The sequence below is a fragment of the Vespula vulgaris genome, chromosome 10, assembly GCF_905475345.1.
Source record: "Vespula vulgaris chromosome 10, iyVesVulg1.1, whole genome shotgun sequence".
In the NCBI taxonomy this organism is placed as follows: Eukaryota; Metazoa; Arthropoda; class Insecta; order Hymenoptera; family Vespidae; genus Vespula; species Vespula vulgaris.
Genome location: NC_066595.1, coordinates 2,900,209 through 2,923,662, shown reverse-complemented (window position 1 = coordinate 2,923,662; position 23,454 = coordinate 2,900,209). Strand labels below are relative to the sequence as shown.

The 23,454-nt window shown below is 33.8% G+C and overlaps 3 protein-coding genes across 8 annotated transcripts in view; 1 reads left to right on the top strand and 2 right to left on the bottom strand.

Moving 5' to 3' along the window:
• The window catches only part of LOC127066966 (ribosomal protein S6 kinase beta-1-like), a 70,636-nt gene extending 49,584 nt beyond the window's left edge, over positions 1–21,052 (top strand). For 3 of the 4 annotated variants that reach the window (XM_051001342.1, XM_051001343.1, XM_051001345.1), the window contains 13 exons: positions 16,686–16,780; positions 16,873–16,913; positions 17,119–17,293; positions 17,455–17,538; positions 17,607–17,740; positions 17,862–17,924; positions 18,012–18,140; positions 18,217–18,307; positions 18,420–18,536; positions 18,624–18,755; positions 18,849–18,956; positions 19,031–19,209; positions 19,589–21,052. In XM_051001342.1, coding sequence (XP_050857299.1) covers positions 16,686–16,780; positions 16,873–16,913; positions 17,119–17,293; positions 17,455–17,538; positions 17,607–17,740; positions 17,862–17,924; positions 18,012–18,140; positions 18,217–18,307; positions 18,420–18,536; positions 18,624–18,755; positions 18,849–18,956; positions 19,031–19,209; positions 19,589–19,664 — 1,424 coding nt within the window. In that variant the 3' untranslated portion in view covers positions 19,665–21,052. Of the gene's footprint in view, positions 1–15,652; positions 15,818–16,685; positions 16,781–16,872; positions 16,914–17,118; positions 17,294–17,454; positions 17,539–17,606; positions 17,741–17,861; positions 17,925–18,011; positions 18,141–18,216; positions 18,308–18,419; positions 18,537–18,623; positions 18,756–18,848; positions 18,957–19,030; positions 19,210–19,588 lie in introns of those variants that run through there. The other variant, XM_051001344.1, reaches the window with a different exon arrangement.
• LOC127066988 (ribokinase-like) lies at positions 10,674–14,197 on the bottom strand. 3 transcript variants are annotated; one of them, XM_051001387.1, is made up of 8 exons: positions 14,034–14,197; positions 13,698–13,969; positions 13,319–13,451; positions 12,922–13,048; positions 12,256–12,417; positions 12,067–12,158; positions 11,752–11,940; positions 10,674–10,941 (listed from the first exon to the last, which is right to left on the bottom strand). In XM_051001387.1, exons 2-8 carry the CDS (start codon positions 13,745–13,747, stop codon positions 10,765–10,767), a joined length of 930 nt encoding a protein of 309 aa, XP_050857344.1. In that variant the 5' UTR covers positions 13,748–13,969; positions 14,034–14,197; the 3' UTR covers positions 10,674–10,764. The 3 variants fall into 3 exon arrangements, with proteins under 3 accessions (XP_050857344.1, XP_050857346.1, XP_050857345.1); XM_051001389.1 differs by having other exon boundaries at positions 13,364–13,451; XM_051001388.1 differs by having other exon boundaries at positions 13,698–14,186.
• Positions 21,053–21,424: 372 nt separating the features above from the next.
• LOC127066984 (corepressor interacting with RBPJ 1) lies at positions 21,425–23,289 on the bottom strand. Its single transcript, XM_051001382.1, has 6 exons — positions 23,018–23,289; positions 22,842–22,936; positions 22,507–22,757; positions 22,289–22,415; positions 22,072–22,203; positions 21,425–21,974 (listed from the first exon to the last, which is right to left on the bottom strand). The coding sequence occupies exons 1-6, from the start codon at positions 23,087–23,089 to the stop codon at positions 21,476–21,478; spliced, it is 1,176 nt and encodes a 391-aa protein (XP_050857339.1). The 5' UTR covers positions 23,090–23,289; the 3' UTR covers positions 21,425–21,475.
• Positions 23,290–23,454: the final 165 nt, after the last annotated feature.

The window sequence follows — 23,454 nt, the reverse complement described above, 5'->3', positions numbered from 1 at the left end:
GTTCAAAAAGTGCCACGAACGTTACTCATCCTCCTTCCTGCGAACGTAGCCGCGCCATAGAACCGATCGTTCAACGATATTCTTTGCTTCCGATTCGCGCCTCGCAACTTCCGTATTCTCGTCGGGAATAAAAATGGTAGCTATCATAGATGACAATTTCATAGCACTTTTCCCTTTCCCATATCTCCTCTTTTCTTTTTACCTCGCATTCTACCACGTTTCCAACGTTTCTCTTCCACGAATGTAACAAAAATCTTGGGCATTTGCGAAACGATATTGTTCCTTCCACGATAGTCATCATTGATCCTTCGATCGATTTTTATTTTTCTTGCAGGATTCTCATCTTCTCTTTGCACTTATGCAATCATTTTTTTCTGTTATCTTCTTCTTTTTTATCTTTCTTTTTTCTTTTTCTTTTTCGAACCAAAAGTCTCGCGAAAATTCGAACGTCGACTTTTTCTCTATGAATTTATTTTAACTTATCGATTCGTCGTGAACGTCGTAGCTCAACTTAACGTCGACCATATCGTTATCCTAAACTCAACTCGAGTCAGGGTGTAATCTCGAGCGTGCACGATCGACTGTAACGCATATTTACGAGTACCGTATGCGCGGTAAACGTAATGTATAAATTCTATATAGGTATCGGCCGTACAAAATTATAATGCGACGCTTTCCATTTACATAACTCTTGTTAGCACGGCATTCTGATTAATCATTTTGAATATAATACATATAAATGAAATATAGGGATTAGACCTAAGAACCCGACGAAATTGAGATACGTAATACGGTAGAATTCGCAAAATCAAAGAGGTCTGTAAACGAAAAGGTACTTTGCTTTTGTCCCTTTTTTTTCTTTTTTTGTCCTTTTTTTTAATACACGTTAACGAGAACCGATAATTAAAGGCGGTTTGTAAAAAAAAGGAAAAAAAAGAAAGAAAAAATAAAAGGAAAAAAAAAAAGAAAAAAGCGAGAGAGAAAGAAAGAGAAGCAAGGACGAGGCATCCATTAGCTTATTCTACAGCGGCCATCCGGAGCGGCATTTATGAGAAATATAGGATTTTGTCGAGGTTCAGAATGCGTTCGCACAAGCTCAGGACAAAAGGGCCTTTGTCGAGTAGACAGTGACAGTGATCAGACCGTGATGAGTGACAATGACGTCGGTCGTCTGTGCAGCAGCCCATTATTCCACCTGGCAGAAAGCTTTCCAGTTTGGCACACATCGAGTATCCAAGCGATCACTTATTATAATGATGCCGACCGCGTTGTCGTGTTGTTGGCCATGGCTGAGATCGGTGCCGTTTAAAGGGGGAGGAGAGGGAAAGAGAGGGAGAGGGGGAGGGTGATGGTTGGGTGTGGGCACGGCATTGCCTCTCGGTCGTCTCTCCCTCTCTCTCTCTCTCTCTCTCTCTCTCTCTCTCTCTCTCTCTCGCCCTCTCCCTCTCTCTATCCCTCATTCTCTCGATGCGCTGCTCTGATTAGTGATTAGCGCAAAATCGCCCGTTTGTTCGTACATCGGCCGGATGCTCGCCAGTCACGGCTCACTGGCTTCGTTCTTTTCCCTAAGCTACTTAATTAATGCTTGAAATCTAAAAATACCCTCTATACCGTGCCCTTCCTAGGTGCAACGGAAAAACGCCGGTTAACTTGCCAGCGGCGATGCATGCAGCCGCGATGCAAAGCTAATTCGTTTAGCGAATACCTCTATATGTATGCATATTGGCCGGCCGAGCGAAGTAAATAAAGAGAGTATCAAGTAGTTACCTACGGTGCCCTAACCCTTATCCGTTTAATCCCGAATATTCTCGAGGAATAGGTATATAAGATCGCGACGAAACACAAGGGAGTTATTCGTATTTATCTTTCATAGGTATGCGCATGGTCTTTAACGAAGAAACCGAACAATAAGAAGTTTTCGCTTGGTCGTCGGCTCAACTTGGGATTCCCGCGGGAGGGCCGTCGTGGCAATCCCCTCGCTCTCGAAGGAGTCTCGAGGGAACTCGGATTTATTACATAACAACCCCTCGCTCGCTCGACTCGTAACCCTTGGAAGTTGCGTAGGTCCGACGGCAGAGGGTGCTCCGTATAGGCTCGATGATCTACTTGTTGAATGGCGAGGAGAGGAGGCAGGATATTTCTGAATGAACGAACGGCTGAATGGGCCGCCGCACATGGCATAGGGTGACTACTTGACACCGATCCGTAACCTCAACAATCGGGATGGCTGCCTTTGCTAACTTCCCCTTACCTCGACCACTTCTCCTCTACTCTTCTTGCCCTTCGATCTTCGCAAGACGAATGTACGAGAGACAGAGAGAGAGAGAGAGAGAGAGCTATATTTCGATAAATTACACGTACGCATATATATTTATATACTTACTAGGGATATTTACTTCATGTTATAAAAAAAAATTACACACAACTGAAGATATTCATCGAAGAACTAGCATTACTCGTTTAAACGAACTTGCTAGAAGTTACCTTAACGATGGCTTTCTCTCTCTCTCGAGCCGGTTTTCGTTAATTATTACTCGATTTTATCGACTTTTATACATACGAGGAGTGCGATACGCAAATGTATTTACGCATTTCTTTATCAGCGACGATACGGCACGCAGTGCCAAGTTAAACCAGACTTGGCTTTCGTCCTCCGATACGCACGATGGCCTTCGTAAGTGGTAACCCCCTTCTCATTAGCAATTATAATGATCTTTACGACGAGGTAAAACGAAGTAGAGAAAGATTTACGTGCTCTTACGGAAAAGATCCTATACGATCTTTAACGGCAAATAATGATTTCGTTCTTTAATCGCTCTTTTGTTTATCCCTGCCCTCTCCCCGCTCTTTCTGAAATAATTTATCGGCAAAGTTAGTTTACCCGTTCGCACGCACCTATCTTCTTGTATAGGTAGGTACTTGCTAAACTTTCCCACCACGATAGACGAACTTGGGTAATATCGGAGAAATTGCACTCCTCCTTCTCCCTATCTCTCTCACTTCCTCACTCTTTCTCTCCTTCTCTCTCTTCTTTCGAATAATATATGTTCCTCTTATTGCAACCCGAAATGAGACGCGGAAAAAGAAATTTTCTTTTCGTATTCGTCATTTTCTTTGTTTTCTTTTTTTCTTCTCTTTTTTCATCTCTCTCCCTCCCTCCCACTCTCCCTCTCTTTCATTTTCATTTTCAAACGAAATCGCGAAGACTAACTAGAAAGAAAAATTTTCCAAACAAGTTACCTCCTCTCCCATCCTTTTTTGTCTCATTCTATTGGAATTGTTTGACGGCCTTAACGATAGTACTCAGTAAGTAGTCTAAGCCGTTTATCGGTTCCTCGCAGCGCTGTGCAATTACTCGAATCTCGATACTTGGAATTATGGTCTTAATGATCGACCTTCGACCGCTTCTCCTTCATAATCCTTCGAGAGGAACACTCTCAAAAGCAGGACGAGTTCCACGTCCGTTCGAATAATTTATTTGTTCTTAAATAAATCTAATATCTTTCTCTCCGTCTCTCTCTTTTTTTCTCTATCTATCCGTCTATCTGTCCATCTCTTTCTCTTCGAAATTAAAAAGAGAGAGAGCCAATAATTTTTTCAAGACCTCTCATACGACACAGATTGTCGTTACATCGACAGTACTAATGAACATTGATAAGAGATTATAAGTATCGAACCCAATCATCGAAACCGTATCGATAGTTCAATTTCGAGCTATTAATTTATTAGTACGATTATTGTGAATATCTTTCTTCTTTTCTCCTTCTTTTCTTTTTTTTCTTTTTCTTTTTTTTTTTTTTGATCACTATCATCGTGCATCGGATCACTTTTTTTATATATGAAAATGCATTTTACGCAATTGAAATGATGATTTAATAAAATCAAAGTAAACAAATATAAAATGAGATGGAAATAAAATTTGAATTTCTACGAAGTTCCTCATACTTTTCAACGCTTATTTGCATTTCATAATTCTTTTTTAACTTAAGGCACTTCCTAATGCATCAGCGCAACGTCTTTGTTCGTTTTTCGTTCGAGCTGGTATAATTCATATTATACATAATTGGATACCGGAGTATATAAAATTGAGAAAGCTTAATCTTATTTTTATCATACAGTTATCGGTATACGGATTAAACCTTTATTTTTCGACATTTGTTTCAAGAATAATTTTTTTTGTATGTTCCTCATATCGAATTTATCATTTTTCGTTTTTGACATTAAGCAGTATTATATGTCAGTGAGAATAGTATTGTTAATATCTACACATAATTAATACCGTTTTGAATATATTTTTTATCAAGTAAGAAAAGAAAAACAATATAATCTTAGCTAACCGAGCATGGAAAATTTAAGGAAATAACTTACCGGTAGCAAATCTGTTTTTCTTTTTTTTCATCTTCTTCTTCTTCTTCCTTTTTTGTTTGTTTCTTTTTTTTCTTTTTTTTTTATATCTACGGTAACTCACCGAAAGAAATTTGCGGGAAAATTGATGAAAAATTATCTCGGGTAAGGTAAGAGATAAGATGATCGAGATCGAGGCAGATTAACGCAAAGAGAACGTAGAAAATGTTAAAAACGTAAAAGGAAGAGAAACGTGAGAGAGATTCTCGAACGTCGTTCGATACTTTCGATGGCGCATCGGACCACCCTTCGTCCTTGGAGCATTAATCAAGCTATAGGTATAGGTACATATATATACCTATATACACCTATATACATACATACATACATACATACATACGCATACATACACGCACACACGTATATATGCACTTCTTCCACTTCTTCTCCTATTTCTCCTTTTCTTCTTCAGCAGATTTCTTTGACACTGGGACGAACTCGGGACATTGGTGTGTGATCGGTGGAGGATCGGTGACTCGACGAGAAAAGACAAATTACGATGATAAGGATGAGAAAAATGTTGGATATAGGCGTAAAGGAGCGCAAGAGGGTTATGTCGTTGTTGGAAGGGATGGTAAAAGATGGTTGAGCATCGTCATTCGGAAGTCTCTCGAATATTTTCGCAGAATAAAAAGTGTAAGGTCCGCACAGAGGCGATGCTAGGTAGAGGAGGAGGTAGAAGAGGAGGAGGAAGAGGGGGAGGAGGAGGAGGAGGAGGAGGAAGAGGAAGAGGAGGAGGAGGTGAAGGGTAGAGGAGGGTTGGGATGGTGGTGTGAGGTAGCGTAGGGTGACGTAGGGGTGAGCGTTAGCCGGGGCGGAGACGGTGCATTACGACCGGGACAGGGCATGGCATGGCTAGCTCAGGAAAGTACAGGATGTGAGAGGAGGGGTAGTTGATGCAGGAGGGTGCATGGGAGGAGGGCGGTTGCCCCAGTAAAAATCGATCCTCCCCACTCTTTTCCTACTTTTTCCCCTAGAGAGGTTCGCAACCATGAGAGGAGGATGAGGTAGTCCGGGAGGAGGGGGTGAACCGCGCGGCGGAAACGCGAGGAGGTGAAGGAAGAGGAGGAGGAGGAGAGCTTGCAGAGGGTTACCTCTCTCTTTCTCTCTCTTTCTCTCTCTCTCTCTCTCTTTCTCCCTCTCTTTTTCTCTCTCGCTCCCTCACTCTTTTCCTCTGTGTATCCGCGTCTCTGAATCTTCGCGAATATCTGTGTGCCTGCATGTATGTGTGTGTGCGCGCCACCCCCGATGCACTCGTGTGCGTCCTCGAACGGATTTTTTTGCGAATATTAGTGCGAAGCGCTCCCGTGTAAAGGCTCGCGCACACGGATGATTTTTCTCTCTCTCCCTCGTCCTCTCTCTCTCACTCTTTTTTCCACCACACGTTGCTACCGTTTTTTCGGTATACCTTCGCGTGTGCGCACGTGTGCAGGTCTGCGTGGGCAGATATCGCACGCGGTGCTTACGGGCATCGTCCTCCTCCGTGTGCACGAAAAACTCTGCACTACGTCGATGCCGGTAAACGCCCAAAAACTTGAGAGGATGACATCGCTTTCGCGTTAATCGGACCGACGGAACAACTAACGAGGGAGAGAAAGAGAGAAAGAGAAGGATGAAGGGAGAATGTCCAAGGAGAAAGAAGATAATCTTGAAACTCCCTCTATTCGTCCTTTAAAGGAGAAGATCTCGAGGAGGTTCCTGACCCGGCGATTCTTTCACGAGAACGTTCCATTTTCAAAACTTTTTCTTTCGTAACATCTACGGATACAAATACGAGCACATAGAGAAATAAAAATAGAAAAAAAGTACTTCTAACGTCTACGCTCGGTATCATTCTTTTATCGGATACGAGTGATACCTCTTTTAATCAATCTTCCAAATGATTTTCCTTTTCCAAAAGTTTCGGCGAAGTTTGCTCGAAAAAGATCTCCCTTCGGATTCGTTAGGACGAATATCAGGTAAAATTATCGTTTTACTTAGACTCCGTTCGATTTACATTAAAACGAGAATGGTAGAAGTGACTTCGTTCTTTCTTCCTTCCTTCCTTCCTTCCTTCCTTCCTTCCTTCCTAAAACCATCGAAAGGAAGAAGAAAGAAGGACAAGGGTTGCGAGAGAAAAGAAACGCCTCTCTCGTTCCTCGAACGACCACTGCTCGACTTTCCTCGAGTGGTACCTTCCCTTTTTCTTTTCTTTTTCCTTTTTCCTTCTCCTTTTTTCTTTTTTTTCCTTTTCTCCTTTTTCTCTCTCCCTCTCTTTTTTTTTTATTTTTTTTTTGTTTTTCTAAGTACGCTGTGCTCCGCCGTCAGGTTTTTCCAACGATATGATTCTACCTCTAGTACTATAACAGAACTTGTACGCCTACCGCCGAAATATTTTCGCGTCTAATTTTTTTACGAGATTCTCTCCACGCGCTCTACGTTTTTTCGTGGCCGATCGATAAGAGAGAGGAAAAGGCTGACGACGTTCTCTGCTAGTTCGTAATTACGTACTGCCAGCTTATTCTTAATAAAAACCCACCTACACGCGCACGTATATACACATATATAATGTGCATATATACATAGATACGTACATACATATACATACATGTATATATATATATATATATATATATATATATATATATATTATGCATACATACACGCATGCATATACATATATACATACATATAAACACACACACATATATATATGTGCTTTGCTTCCCTCGTCACATAACTACGATTTTCAAAGTAAATCCACTCGACTTCTCAATTTCTCGATGACTTACTTACTTACTTACTAAGGTACGTATATGGAAGGAAATCGTTCAAAATGTTCTCAAGTGGAAAGACAGATTCCTCCGAAAATTTGATGAAACTTTCGGAGAAAAATCGCGACGCTAGCTCATGCTACCACATAGCATAAACCGCAATTCCGTAAGGGTTAAACGAGCTAAGAGTAGGTGCGCGAGCTATTAACGGATCCAACATCTCCCACAAACGCGCGGTTTTTAACGTCGACGCGTTCGAGTTTCTGCCGCACATATAACCACGAGTTGAACCGAATGAGTACTATCTATCAAGAAACTAAATTATTAATCCTACCTAAATTAATTAATTTTTCCTTCAATCGAAACAAAATTTTCCTTTCTTTCGATATTCGATCCCTTAAAGTTAGTTTCGATGAGCTAACTTTAATTTTGCATATTTCGAAGATCGATACAGTTTCGATCGAGACTAAACGTTAAAAAGAATTGAAAATCTATTGAAAGATCAAGAAAAATATTCAAGTGTTAATCACAGTACTTCAGTATTATTCTATTTCTCTTTATCTTTGTTTCTATCTCTTGCGCAAGCGGATCTCGAAAAATGACGAGGACCTACCAGAAATCCTCTTAATTCCGTGTCACGAGCCGAATACGCGAGACTCTCGGAGTATTATAGTATAGAATAGATTACTCTATTATCTATTAGGTTTGAGAGGAAAGAACCCAACAAGAAAATTCCAACAAGTTACTTTAATAAAAAAGATCCCGAAAATCCGATAAAAAATTCTAAGATATCCGTAATTTATTACATACATATATATTGCTTATAGATAGCTATATCCAAAAAAAAAAAAAAAACAAAGAACTAGGATCTTCGAGACATTATACGTTCGATTGAATGTTCATCTTTCTTTACTTTAAACTTTAAAATTAACTTAAATCAAAGATCTGCTGTAACAGATGTAAATAATCTGATATTGTTGGATGCAAAGAAATGTAGCAAAATCATAAAAAAAAAAAGAAAAAAAAAAATCTTGTACATATTGTCTCTAAGGTGGTGTAATACGTTTGATAAGAAAATTTTTGAAGTTTCACAAGGCTATGCGACAAGTTTTTCGTATCTGTGCATCAGTTACTCGAGTCGACACACCCCTCGCCCGAAGCGAGGTATCTTTCGCGGATGTCCTTTACGAGCGTGTACAAGTGCACGCGCATGGACACAAACTATTTGCGCGCGTGTCAAGTTGTGCACGCGCGCATAGAAAGAGAGAAAGAGAGAGAGGGATAGAGGGAGAGAGGGAGAGAGAAATAAAAAGAAAGAAAAAGAGAAAGAAAAAGAGAAAAAGAGAAAGAGAGAAAGAGAAAAAGGGAGAAAAAAAATATGGAGCTACGTACTTACACACATATATAAAGACACATACACGCACGTATAGACGCGCGAGAACGCCGCCTCCGCCGTCGCGGCGCTTCTGTCGTCCGCTGCAACGATGAAAAATTACCCCACGGAAGCAGGGGTGGGAGGGAGAAAGAGAGAGAGAAGCAGGAAGGAGCGCATGGAAGGGAGAAAGCGCAAAAGAGAGAGAGAGAAAGAGAGAGAAAGAGAGGGAGATGGTGAGAGAGAGAGAGAGCGAGAGCGAGAGAGAGAGAGAGAGAAAGAGAAAGAGAAAAAGAGAGAGCAAAGCGCTTTTTTCTCTAGACCCCGAGCTCGTCGTCTAGCGCCGAGTTCGCGAGCCTGACAGACAGCTGCAGCAGCGGAGCCCTGATATATCGACCGGGCCACCTAACCAACTACCCAACCTATCTCTTTCTTTTTTCCTCTCTCGTTCCTCTCCCTTACTCCGTCTGTCTCTTTCGCTCTCTCTCTCTCTCTCTCTCTCTCTCTCTCTCTCTCTCTCTCTCTCTTTCTCTCTTTCTCTCTCGCCCTCGCTCTCGCTCTCCACTATTATACACCTGGGCTCGTGCGCGCCCACACGGACGTACAACGGCGCGTACGAAAAAAAGTACCGGCTCACCGACACCAGCAGCCTCTGTCGAGGCGGGAGCACTCTTTGAGCTCTTACGCATACACACACATACACACACAGACACACGCATACACACGAGCGCTCACGCGCGCGCGCTTACACGTACACACACTTATACCCGCTTTACACACCGATCTCCTCCTCCTCCTCCTCTTCTTCCTCATCCTCCTCCTCCTCATCCTCTTCCTCGTCCTAGTCTTCCTCTTCGTCCCTCCCAACGACCGAGCACTCTCTCTTTCTCTCTCTCTCTCTCTCTCCCTCTCTCTCCCTCCCTCCTACCTCTTCCCTTCTTCCCTCTCTCACTCTTTTTCCTTCCACCCATCTCTCGCGGAAAAGGGTGGCTGTTAGAGCGAAAAAGAGGGTTTTGGTAGCGGAAGAGATCGGGAGGAGGGTGGGCTGACGCCGGCACCACCACCAGGAAGGGCCAGAGGGGGCTGGAAAGGGTGGACAAGACGAGCGGTGGCGGGTGCACCGAACGGAGAGCCCAGTCAGCTCCAGGATAATTAGATCCTTTACAGGTTACCAATGATTGATAGTCTTCGAAATACGTAGAGATCCCCCTCGCCAATGGGTCCAGAAAGAGAGAGAAAAAGAGAGAGAGAGAGAGAGAGAGCGAGTGAGTGAGAGAGAGAAAATGCCTCTCGTACGAGTCGATGCGCTCGTCGAACCTTGCTTCGGTTCGGTTCTGTTAGAGAAAAAAAAAATAAAAAGAAGAAATAGAAAAGACAGACACAGAGCTCGAATATGTACGATAAATACAAAATCTCCAGGTTCGCCAAACCCTTCCGTCGATTATGTCCTATCAAGCTAGCTACGTTCTCCTGACGCACACCCCCTGTCCCTCCTCCTCTTCTCCCTCTTTGTCTTCCTCTCTTAAACCACAAGAGTTTCGAAAAAAGAAAAATAAAAAAAGAAAAGGGATCACCGACGCCGATGCATCCACGATCGATCCAACGATTTCTTTTTCCGCACGAAAAATTCGAGGGCTACTTTCCTAAGGTCTAAACTTATTTCCCACTTGAGATCCATGTTCCATTTTTGTCCTTATAAAGTTGATACAAGTCCTAAGGTCGCGATTAATGTAATATTACACCAACGAATATTGCATGTCATTCGAGTTGTATGTTTGTGTGAGTATATATATACACACACATATATACACACACACCATGCGCGCACGCACATATATATATGTATGGATATACCATATATATATATGTATGTATATGTGTGTATATACTTTACTTTTAAAGAAGCCCCACGAAAGAATCCGGTAGACGCGAGGTTCACGAATGCCTTGGTTTTACTAAGGTTTTTTTTTTTCTTTTTTTTTTTCTCTTCTTTTTCTTTCTTCTTTTTCTTTTTTCATTTTTTTTCTTTCCCCCTTCACGAAACAAGGCAACTTAAGATCGCAAGTTTCCAAGATGATATCATAGATCTTCCTTACGTAAATTTCACTTTATTATCAATGAAGAATCTAAATGAATACAACTCATTGTTTTACTATTTTATTATTTTACTATAGTAACAATGACATTCTTACATAGTTCATTTTCTCGTTTAGAAGGTATATATTAGAAAAATTATCATAGAAATAATTCCTGCGGAAGATCACTCCTCATTGGAAAACTTTCTTGCGTACCAATTTTTAGTACCGTCTTTGTAGCAATCTTGCAAGCTCTGTTAATGCATTCCTTCGTCGACAAATGAGGATGATACGCTTTAAAGTAGCTTAGACTACCCAGAAACGCGTCTCCTGCTCCCTGCGTGGAACAATAAAAAGAGATTCTTCAGAAATTCTTTGTGCTACGTTTTATGTTTCTAAATGAACTCGACTTAAGACTCGAGCTAACTCTTTCGACGATACTTCAACCAAATTTAACATTGATAACCAATCTAAACTTTAACAAGACATTCTTTTTGTTTTTTCTTTTCTTTGTTGTTTCTTCTTCTTTTAGTTTCTTTTCTTTTTCTTTCTTTTTTTTTCTTTTTAACTTGAATTGCGTTTCTCCTCGTCGTATCTTTATGATTTACGTTTACTTACGTGTTTATCCTTTTAATTATCAACAAAAATTATTAAATTATAAAGTGAAACGCTCTCTTTGCCGTCGGTACGTCGTGAGAAAAGCTCGAGTGAATTTCGAATGTTTGGCGCGCAAGCGCATTCATACTTTTAAACGGACTACTCCCTTGGCTGCGTAATAAAATTTAATGAAGGGATTAAATGTTTATTTCTTGTTTTCTTCGCACGCTTTAGTCATTTACGTATTAATTAATGCGAGCGCCGCGAATATAGCGAAAATTTTAAACTGACTATAATGAGTCCTGCGCGATTCTTTTTATTTTACTTTTCCTTTTTTTTTCATCCTTCTTCTTTTTTTACTTTTCTTTTTCGTATAAATTCGAGCAGTAACGAAATAAAAATTGTATTAAAAACAAAAAAGAAAAGAAAAAAGACCTTGTCCGTCGTATCAACGCTATTTTCGTTACGATATAAATACTAAACAGTAATAAACATTGATCGTCATTTTTTCATTAATTAAATAAACAAATATATATATACTTTGACGTACGGTAGTATCGATAGGATCGACTTTTGTTGTTGAGATTTGAGTTATCTCTCTGTCGTCTTTAGAAGCATAAACGGCGCCTAACGGTCCAAGAGTAAGTATAACCATATTACAGCCTTTAGAAAATAAAATGTCGATTGCATTTTGCACATTCGACAACATCAATGGTTGCACTCCTGTTATAAGTTCGGCCTAAAAAATAAAATAATAATCCTTTCTAATAAATAACGATGAAATCTGTTCGCGTATCTTTATTTATATTTGTTGTATCGTCAAACTGTACTCTCGTTGTTTCTTATTAATTTACTTTCAACCTACCTCGGTCTCGTTAATACAAAATATGTCGCACAATTGGAAAATCTCTGGATGGATATTCTCTACGACCGGTGAACCATTCACAATTGAAAGCCCTATCGCATCGTTATAGGTAATTATACTAATTGTTTGTCTCTCGTGTTAAAAGTATTGCAATATAAAATTTCAATGAAATAATATCATAGCACGAACCATGGCCCTTATGGATTCGTAAAGCTTGCAAAGTAGCGTCTAATGGTGATTCGAATTGGCATAGTAACACCGTCGCATTTTTAATCAAATCGGCAGAATGTATAACTTGGTCAACGCTTAAAAAATCATTAGCTCCTGGTACGACCACTATACTATTTTCTCCTAGAAACGAGTGCATTTGAAAATTAGTATGATTGTTGATTATAATTTTCTTACGTTCGTTTATTTCGATTTCGATATATTCCGTTTCCCTAGGACGATTTTTATGATCAAAGTAACTACGAAATGAATCACGTTCTTCGATATTTTTAAAAATTAATTACTCTTTGACGAGACTCTAGACTAATTTCTTTTTTCAATTTTCAATCTTAAAAAGTCTCGAGAAAAAGTAATTGATTTTTTAAATTAATTGGAAACTTTTGATCCATTCTGTATATCATAAAATTCATTCATATCTTTCTTATCCTTCAACGATAATAATATCGCGAACTTCTACCGTGGATTTATATATGTAATATCGTATAAACGTTTGAAAAAATAAGACGTTTGAAAAAAAATAGAGATAATTTATCATTACAATTACGATCATTATGTTATCTCAAACATCTTATATAATAAAGATAACACGAATATATCATTGTTTTTTTTTTCTCTAATATTACATACCATTACTAGCAACTGTAATATGAGCTATTCCACTTTGTTTATCCTTTTGTATTTGAATATAAGTAGTATTTACGTTTTCCTTTTTTAATATATCCAAATAAGTTTTTGCATAGTTGTCGCTACCCAACTATTACAAAAAAGAAAAGAAAAAATTGATTAAGCTAATAGTATAGAATTTACATAATTATCTATGTCATTTACATAATTATTAATTGTCTATGTGTTTAAAATAAATATTGTAAAAAAAATTTTCTTAAAAATCAAATTGTATAGACATTATGCAGACAAACAACTTAAATTTGAAAAATTGCTAAATGAGCAATTATGAATTTACATTTAAGTATGCTTTTCAAGGTTGAAAAAATTTATATAATTACAAAGAAAGAAATATTATTACTGATCCAATAAGCGTAGTTGTTGCACCAAGTTTAGCAGCACTCACACATTGATTAGCACCCTTCCCACCATATTTTATTTTAAATTCGCTACCAAGTATTGTCTCTCCAGGTTTCGGTAAGCGAGACGCATAACTAAAAAATGAATATCCTGATTGTCTAATCACACAATTTTTTTTATCTAACAGAACTTTTTTCTTCATTCACTGACGAGTTAAATAAACTATATATTAATGCATAACAAAATAATCATATATTTATAAATAAATAAAGTCTCAAGATCTGATAAAATCATAGCTGAATCTCTCTAGATTATAAAGGACATTAAGCAAACAGAAATATTATTTTATAATATAAAATCTTACAAATGTTCAAACTTACCAAGTAAAGTCTATCATACATGAACCAAGGACAACAATATTCGTATTCATTATTTTGACAAAATTATTTTAATAATTATGAATATTAACGTTACCGTTTCTCGATGAATTATTTCTTACGAACGTCTTAAACGAGATTATTATACAAAATGTCTTTACTTTCACAGAACAACGATAGAAAACCTAAGTATAAATTGATAATTTCTGTTATCTTTGTTACGAAATACAAGACGTATCTTAGTGTAACGATAATGCATGACTTCAATATATAACCTGCAATTTGCGAATAGGTCATTTTTTTCTATCTATTTCAAACACTCATACCATAATTGCATACCTTTACATATAACTCTGTTTTTCTCTATCAATAAATATTAAATTAATTATATATTAAACCAAAAAATAAATACAATTATACTCGTGACATTATTTAACCTAACCTATCTATAAGGAAGTTTTACTTTAACGAACTTATATTTATAAAAAATAGTTCCCTAAAATAAATTTTTTATATAAGCAGACTATATCAGTACCGATAATAATCATGCCATCTTCTTCATATTCTTAAACCTAAAATGCTACGTGATGTTGATAATACACTCATGACATACCCAATGGAACATCTAATTTGTTCCTTACACTGCCATCTATAGGAAAACATTACAATTATAATTGACAATAACTTACTCTCTCTCTCTCTCTCTCTCTCTCTCTCTCTCTCTCTCTCTCTCTCTCCTCCTCTCCCTCTCTCTCCTCTCTCTCTCTCTCTCTCCCCTCTCTCTCTCTCTCTCTCTCTCTCTCTCTCTCTCTCTCTCTCTCTCTCTCTCTCTCTCTCTCTCTCTCTCTCTCTCTCTCTCTTCTACCGCGAACTAAAAAACTATCAAACAGACCAGTAGTCACTGGGTGTCCATCTTTAACAACTTCTAGTACCGATTGAAAGGATACGTTTTCATTGGTTTAATGACGTCTATGCAGCCATTTTGTGTGTCATATATTGAAATATTGTAAATTATGCTTAACAAATTTAACGAGAATAATAATAAACGCAGAAATAACATAAATAAAATGGTAATTATTTATAAATATAATAAAAGAAAGTAATATCAAACTAAAAAATCGAAATGTAAACCTTCTAGTATTCTGATTGGACAGTGTTGACTTAAGAATTGTCCAATCAGAATTCAATGCAGCCAATTTTCCTCCCAGTCATGGTTTTTTATGTTTCAAAATTAATTTTTCAATGTTAACAAATAAATATGAAGTTTTACAATAATCTGTTAATATTATTAATAATTTACATTAAAAAAAATAATTACAGTTAAAAATATTTCATTATTGCAATTAGATGTTATTTATTATGTATTTCCTGAATATTATATTATATATACATACATACATATATATATATATATATATATATATATATATATATATAAACAAAGTGTTTTAATATAAAAGATTTATTTATATTTTATGCACTTTATTCATTGAAATAAAATTTATGATTTAAATTTAGCGCCGTAGTTAGAGGAATTTTAATATCTTTTAGTTCACTAAATAATTTGCACATAAATTATACAAGATATACATACAAAAAAGTGGATTATAATCTTATACAAATATCTATCTAATTTTTTGTATACTTTTGCCATTCTAATCTAAACCTGCTATACACACACACAACACATACAACCAAACACAAGTGCATATTTGTATCATGACTGTAATTTCCATATCCATACTTTTACTATCCTATAATTTACATGTTTTACTTTATTATCTTATAATTTATTGAAAAATAAATAATTACGATATTTCGTAAAAAACTTTTTTCCAACAAAATGTATTTGTAATAAACTATGTTAAAAATAAAAATAAGTTAAATAAGATTATCCAATCATGGTGTTTATGTCGCGACACATCGAAATTTGTATATTCACCATATTTACATACGTCGTTGAAACTGATTAAAATCTCAAGGATTTATCGTTTGAGATATTTCCAAAAATACTTGAAAAGATAGAAAGCGGAATTTAATATATAACGAATTAATTATCTGTATAACATTCTAATCACATCGACTGTTAATATTTGGAAAGAGCTGTGACCTGTTTGAAAAATGTAGTTATATATATATATATATTAACATAAACATATACGAAATTCTGAAATCTAAGACTTTTAAAGAGAATTGCATTAAATTTCAAGAAAATTTATTAATATTCCATCACGATAGTATTACTATTACGTAAATTAATATATGTGCGTATATGTACATACAGGTGTGTGTATGCATACACACACACATATATATCCAACATTTATGAAACATTTTTTATTAGTGCATATATTTTATGCATAATTATATATGCATACATATTTATAACATATTCTACTTGAATACAAAAAATGAAATGACAGCTTTTTTTTATATAATCAAAGATCAGATCGATGATTGAATTTCATTATTATATAGTATGTCAAATATTTTTGAATCTCAATAGATTTTATGCTACATGAACGTGTAAAACTAGGAATTATTATCGAATACTTTCATACACCTTTTCGTGAACATCGAAATTCGTTTCGGAAAAGTTTCTCTGTGGGTTTCTCCATATATCGTATATATGGATATGTCGATAGTCAGTTCGATATAGATAGTTCTATAGTTTCAGTCAGTTTAAGAAGCTTCACGTGTTTATATATATATTTTTTCTTCAAATTGTTAGGTGTCATAAAAGGCCGTTATAATAATCGAAGTAATGAAATAAACATTTTCTCTCATGATTATGTTATACGCTGTAGTCGCGTATATATTCATCTTGATACATATGTAGAAGTTTACTTTTTATTAATTAACCCTAGTTACAAAGTAAAGTGAGACGAAACAACGCTTATACAAAAGAACGAAAAATTATTAAATTCGTTCGTTTCTCCGAGTTAAATACTTATCTCTTTCTCGTTATGTACTATTTATAAATTTTCACAGTAAAAATAATGGCTGGAGTATTCGATATTGAATTGCACGAAGGTGATAGCGTAAATCATGATGAGTCCGATGACGATGTTATTGAGAGCAGAGAGGTAATTTATTTTAGTCGAAATACTATTGAGACAATTTTTTTTCTTTCTCCTTTTCTTTCTTTTTAATATCCCACATGTTTTCTTTTTTTTAGGAAGAATATAGTCATGCCTCAAATGTAGATGCAATGCTGGAGTAAGTATACATATTAAATTAATGTATTATCGTATCGTATATTGTCGTGTTGTGTTTAGATTTATGTAATAATGAATGTATTTGAATTGAATTGTATGAAAAAAATTATCAGAGTTGCAAGTATTATAAAGTCATATATATTGTTGATCAATAATGTCAGTTTTAATAGATTTCTATTTTATAAATTAATCTTGCATATGTTTAGATCTGAAAATTTAGAAAGAGTACAATTGTCGGAGCAAAATGTTAATCCAGGACAAGAGAAAACAGGTCCTCAGGATTTTGAATTATGTAAAATCCTTGGCGAGGGCGGATATGGAAAAGTTTTCCAAGTTAGGAAAGTTACAGGCCAAGATAAAGGCAGCATTTTCGCTATGAAAGTAAGAAAAAGTTATTACGATTAGAAAGATATTTGTTATTTTGAATTATAAGGAATACTATCAATAAACCAAACAGATTGCTTAAAATATACGAACATATTAAAATAATATAAGTAAATAAACAAGAGAAATATATATACTATCTTTTTATATTTTGTTAGGTGTTACGTAAGGCATCTATTATAAGAAACCAAAAAGATACAGCTCATACTAAAGCAGAGAGAAATATATTAGAAGCTGTCAAAGTAAGTAAATTGATTATATTTTTTACAGTCTTAATCATAAATATGTTATATATAAAATATTCTTACAGCATCCATTCATTGTTAATTTAATGTATGCTTTTCAAACTGGAGGTAAATTATATTTGATTTTGGAATATTTATGTGGTGGAGAGCTTTTTACATATTTGGATCGAGAAGGCATCTTTTTAGAAGATACAGCATGGTATGTAGGTGTCGTATTATTTTTTACATTTATATTATATCTTTTGGAAGAACAAAAATTATTTATTAAACCAACCAAATTGTAATGTAATTATATATTTTATTTGTATATGTTTATACAGTTTTTATTTATCCGAGATTATACTTGCCCTACAACATCTTCATAATCAAGGAATTATATATAGGTATACCTAATCTCTTTCATAAATAATCTTGTAACAATGTCTGTATGTTTCCCTAATATATTTTTATATAATATTATGTGCTTACAGAGATTTAAAACCAGAAAATATTTTATTAGATGGAGAAGGTCATGTAAAATTAACAGATTTTGGCCTTTGTAAGGAACATATACAAGATGGTACTGTAACTCATACATTCTGTGGAACCATAGAGTACATGCAAGTATTGATAAAGACAAATTTGCAGCTAATTTATTTAAGTAAATATTTTATTAGTATTGATTATAAAATTTAGGGCTCCTGAGATCTTGACAAGAAGTGGGCATGGAAAAGCTGTTGATTGGTGGAGTTTAGGTGCTTTGATGTTTGATATGCTTACAGGAATGGTATAGTATTATGGATAGCAATCAGATATATATATATATATATATATATATATATATACATGATATTTTTAATAAAAGATATATGTAATTAATATAAAATTTATTTTAACAGCCTCCATTCACTGGAGATGATAGAAGAAAAACAATTGAAAAAATATTAAGAGGAAAATTATGTCTTCCACAATATCTTACACCTGATGCAAGAGACCTAATTCGTAAACTATTAAAGGTTTTTAACTATAATTATAGTTACCTAATTAATACATGATACATATATTATAGTAAATTACTTTAATATATATTTTGAAATTTATAGAGGCAAGTTGGTCAAAGATTAGGATCTGGACCTGAAGATGCAGAGCAAATAATACATCATAATTTTTTTAAACACATTAATTGGGAAGATGTTATTTCACGAAAATTGGAACCTCCTTTTAAACCATCACTGGTAAATCTTTTTGTTGAACTTATATACTTCGTATCATATATAGATATTCAGCATGATTCTTTATAATGTATATCAATAACAATAATCTTGTAGAAAAGTGCAGATGATACTTCTCAATTTGATGAACAGTTCACTGCAACCATTCCAGTAGATTCACCTGTTGAAAGCACTTTAAGCGAATCCGCAAATATGATATTTCAAGTAAGTGTATTAATTTGTTGATGTGATGAAGATGTGATATAAAAGAAATAAAAAAAAATTTATCTCATTGATAGGGTTTTACATATGTAGCGCCAAGCGTTTTAGAAGAAATGTATACACAACCAAGAGTTATAAATGCTAGGAGTCCACGCAGAGAACTTTTAAGTACTGGTTTCAGTGGTAGTCTTCACAGTCTATCACCACGGACTCCAGAAACGCACCTTCGTACGCCTTCTCAGTTTCATCAACTTAGGTAAATTATATCTAAGTAATTAAAATACCTTTATTCCTCAGGATTATAGAGCATTATAAAATGTATTTATAGAGAAAATAACATACATGTAGGGCTGGCACTATACAATCTCTAATGTGTTTATAACCTGCATATATACGGTATAATAATATTTACTTTTCATTTCTTTTTTTTTTAATATTGTTAGTAGCTAAATATATTTTTATATATAAATAAATAGAGGTAAAACTTTTATCAGAGCAACGTTCTTAACATAATTTAAAAGAAAGGGTGCCAATCCTAAATATGAAAATTAATGTCTCTGCTAATGTAATTATTTCGTTACTTTTCATATAATATAAATTAAATTGGCAAACAATTGATATATGCTGATTTTTAGGCATCATATAGTAGGGCACAATAACATAGAAGATACTGAAATGATGGACGTTGGTCGACTACCGAATCATTTATAGTGGTCAGTGTTTAATAATGCAAACTTATAAGACATTATTGAACTTCTAAATTATATTGCAGAATTAATGTTTCTGCTGTGAAAAATTGGTTATGCAATGATCTGCATTTGGGCTGCAAAAGTCCAAGATGCACATTTAGCTAATTTTTCAGTTTCTATAAATATATATGTGTATGTATGTGTATGTATATATATATATATATATATATATATATATATATATATATATATATATATGTGATGGAAATTATGATAAAATATTAACTTTTTGCTACAGAGGCAGTAATGTTATTATCTGCTACTCTTATAGAACATATAATTATTGAAATGATGAAATATAAATTTGAAGTATATACATATAATGAAATATGTATTTTACATATCACCACATGTTGGTTTTGTGATTATTCTTCATTTCAATTAGGAATAATATATTTACATGCATGAAACCAGGTGTGATGAAAATGGGGAACTACATTACAGTAAAAGTTACTCCAAGTGCTCTCTTTCTCTATCTCTCTCTTTCTCTTTCTCTTTAATTCTCACTTTCTCTTTAATTGGTATATGGAATATGTCAATATTATTAAATATTAATAATCCAGTATCAAAATAATTAAAAAAAAAAAACCGAAATAAAAAATAGAATCGCAAGAAAAAACAAAATTTTCATGCAAATTACAATTCTAATCGAAATAAATATAAAGAATAAATAATCTAGCAAAGATAAATATAAATCAAAAAATTAAGAATGTCCTTCTCTGCAATGACTTATGTCTAAATTAGATATTAGACTAGTATCAAGGATAATCTTCAAAATCAATGTTTAGTGGGACGTAAAAAACATGTTTTAATATATATAAAATCAATATTTCATCGTGTTATAATAAAATATAAACTTTGTGCTATAAGAATATTAATGCTAATTATGCTTAATAACTTCATAAAATATTGTAAAACAGGAGTTATGCATCATATATTTTATGTAGCTGCTCACTGGATATTGTTCTGTGAAATATGAGATAATAATGTCGTTAATTAATGATACAATAATTATGAACAAATTAATTATTATTCAAACAGAATTTTAACTGCCCAATATTCATAGCTGTTGTTCTCAGGTAGTGTTACACAGTTTGATATTTATACTTTATTCTATTTAAAAGTAAAAAGGAGGAAAAAATAAAAAGAAAACAAATGAAAAAGAATTTAATGTAAGTAAACAGATTGTTATTATTAACACTTTCTTGATATTAAATTAATAAGAATGAAATAACACTACTTTGCAAATACAATTTAAATAGTATTCTTATCACACTTCTATGTCAAAAGATGGAATATATTTGAAAGGTACAAAGTGTAGTAAATAAACGTATTTTATTGTGAAATAAATGCTTTATTATTATATTGCATCCATTTACACAATGAGAGGAATAAAGTAGTATATCATATGTTCATTTTTTTTATCAGATATGTATGTGTGTGTTTAAAATAACGGTGATGATTATCAATGATTTCGTTGATAAGGAAAATATATTTTTATTTTTATGAATAACATTTTTAATTTTATATATTTAACATACTTCAGTGACCAATAATACAATAACTTACATTACATTGTAAATGATTTTTTATTAATTAAATTAATTCATATACCTCCCAAGAAAGAACAAATGAATTATTATTCTTATACAATAAAATATGATTTAATGTAAAAATATAAATTTAATCATGTAACTGTTTCCTATAAATTACACTTGCGTATTTTTCTTTTTCTTTTTTCAATTCTTCAACATAGAAATGCTTTACTTTCTTTTAGTGTTTTTTACGTTTCTTGTCACTATGTAATTCATTATTTTTTCTTTTACGATTTTCGCAGTGATCAATGGTCTTTTCCCTATTCCTTTTTTCATCCTTCATTTTATTATTTGATTTGTATTTGTCCTCCAACTTATGTTTTGTTTTTCGTTCTTTATCTTTATGTCGATTAGAATTGTGATTTGCATGAGAATTTATTCCTGTCTTTCCTTGTGATTTTCTTTTGTGCTTCCACTTTTTTCTGTTACTTTCTGTACTGGAACTATCACTACTACTACTGCTAGCGTCATCACTGATACTATTATTGCTATTTTTACAATCAGTATCACTTGAGCTTCCACTATTACTATTACTACTACTATTACTACTATTACTACTACTACTACTACTACTACTACTACTACTAGCATGAGACTTTTTACTATTTCGAACTTTTCTTTTCTTCAATTTTTTGTGCTTTATTTTCATATTCTTCTTCTCAAGTTTTTGAAGTTTCCTAAAAAGAATAATATAAATTTTAATAAAAAACCATTAAAGTATATATTTTGATGTAAAAAGTATATAGCTTGATATAAAAAGTAACTATATTTTACTTTAACAATTTCTTCTTTTCTTGCTTTGAAAGAGTTTTTAGAAATGTAATCTCAGAATTTTCTTCGTCATCAGAAACCATCAAATGCTCATGCCCAGGTACACGTAAATGTTGTTGGGCATCCAGTGCAGATCTATATATTAACAAGAATACGATATTAGCGAATAATAAATCTTGAGTTATATTTAAAATAATTTTGTTCTTCACATTCTTCTTACTTCTTAAGTGCTAATCCATCTTCTCGCATTTGTTGCACCAAAGTTAAAGCATCAGGTGTCTGTGGTATATTTGAATTATTTGCCATTACTACGCTCATTGCTTGACTGTATAAAGGACATTCTTTGTCTAGAAATAATAAAAAATTCATATGCATCTTACTTCCATAATAAATTTATAAAAAATATCTTCTAAAGATAAATTTAATAGATTATCAAACCTGTATTTATGTGGCCCCACTTGTGACATTTAATACATCTAACATTTCGAACTTGAATGCCGAAAGGTTGATCTCTAATTTCACTATCTCCTTTACAATAACTTTCTCTTGGAGCATTATATTTGCGTTGCCATTCAAATTTATATTCTGGTTCGTTATCTTCTTTTTCTCTTTCTTTTTTTGCTCCTGGAGGAGGCTCATACATAAAATTAACACTTAATTTATCCTTGCTCTCTTTACTTAAAAGTGCTCTGTAAAATAATTAAATTAAATCATAAATTCGTATCATTCTAATAATCACACCTCATCTATAATAATATGATATAATGATTTACTTGTTATTATGAAGATCTTGCTCTTTCTCATATTGAACACGTAATTCTTCTTGCTTTTTTTTATAAGCTTCAGCTTGTTGTTCTGCCATCCATACCTATAAGATTCATTTTGATTAATATAACCATAAATGCAAGGTAATGCTCTTGAAAAAGAAAGGTTAAAAAATTATACGCACTCGTTTTAGATTATCTCTCGAAGCTGGATGAAAAAATTTCTTACACATATAATTATTAAACCCCTTCCCCATATTTACTAATTAACTATACAATTTATTTCAAGTAAAAAGAAAAATATTTATTTCTAAATTTTTTTCAAGACTTTTTGACGTTAATAAGTATCACTGAATGCCATTTAATATCGGCAGCCATCATAAAATTTTTATAAAACAACCTAGTCATTTTTTAACTAAATTATTTTCATATTCGTAAAAATAATTTTGTTATCTTTTTATAAAAATATATCATAATCTCTCATTTAACTAAGTTCAAGGCTCCCCAATTATTACTATCTAAAAATAAAATAATATAATGTTAACATCTTTTTTTTTTTTTTTTTAATATTTCATTTGACTCATGCGTCAGCTGAAAAAGGAAATGTGACGTAACTTAACCT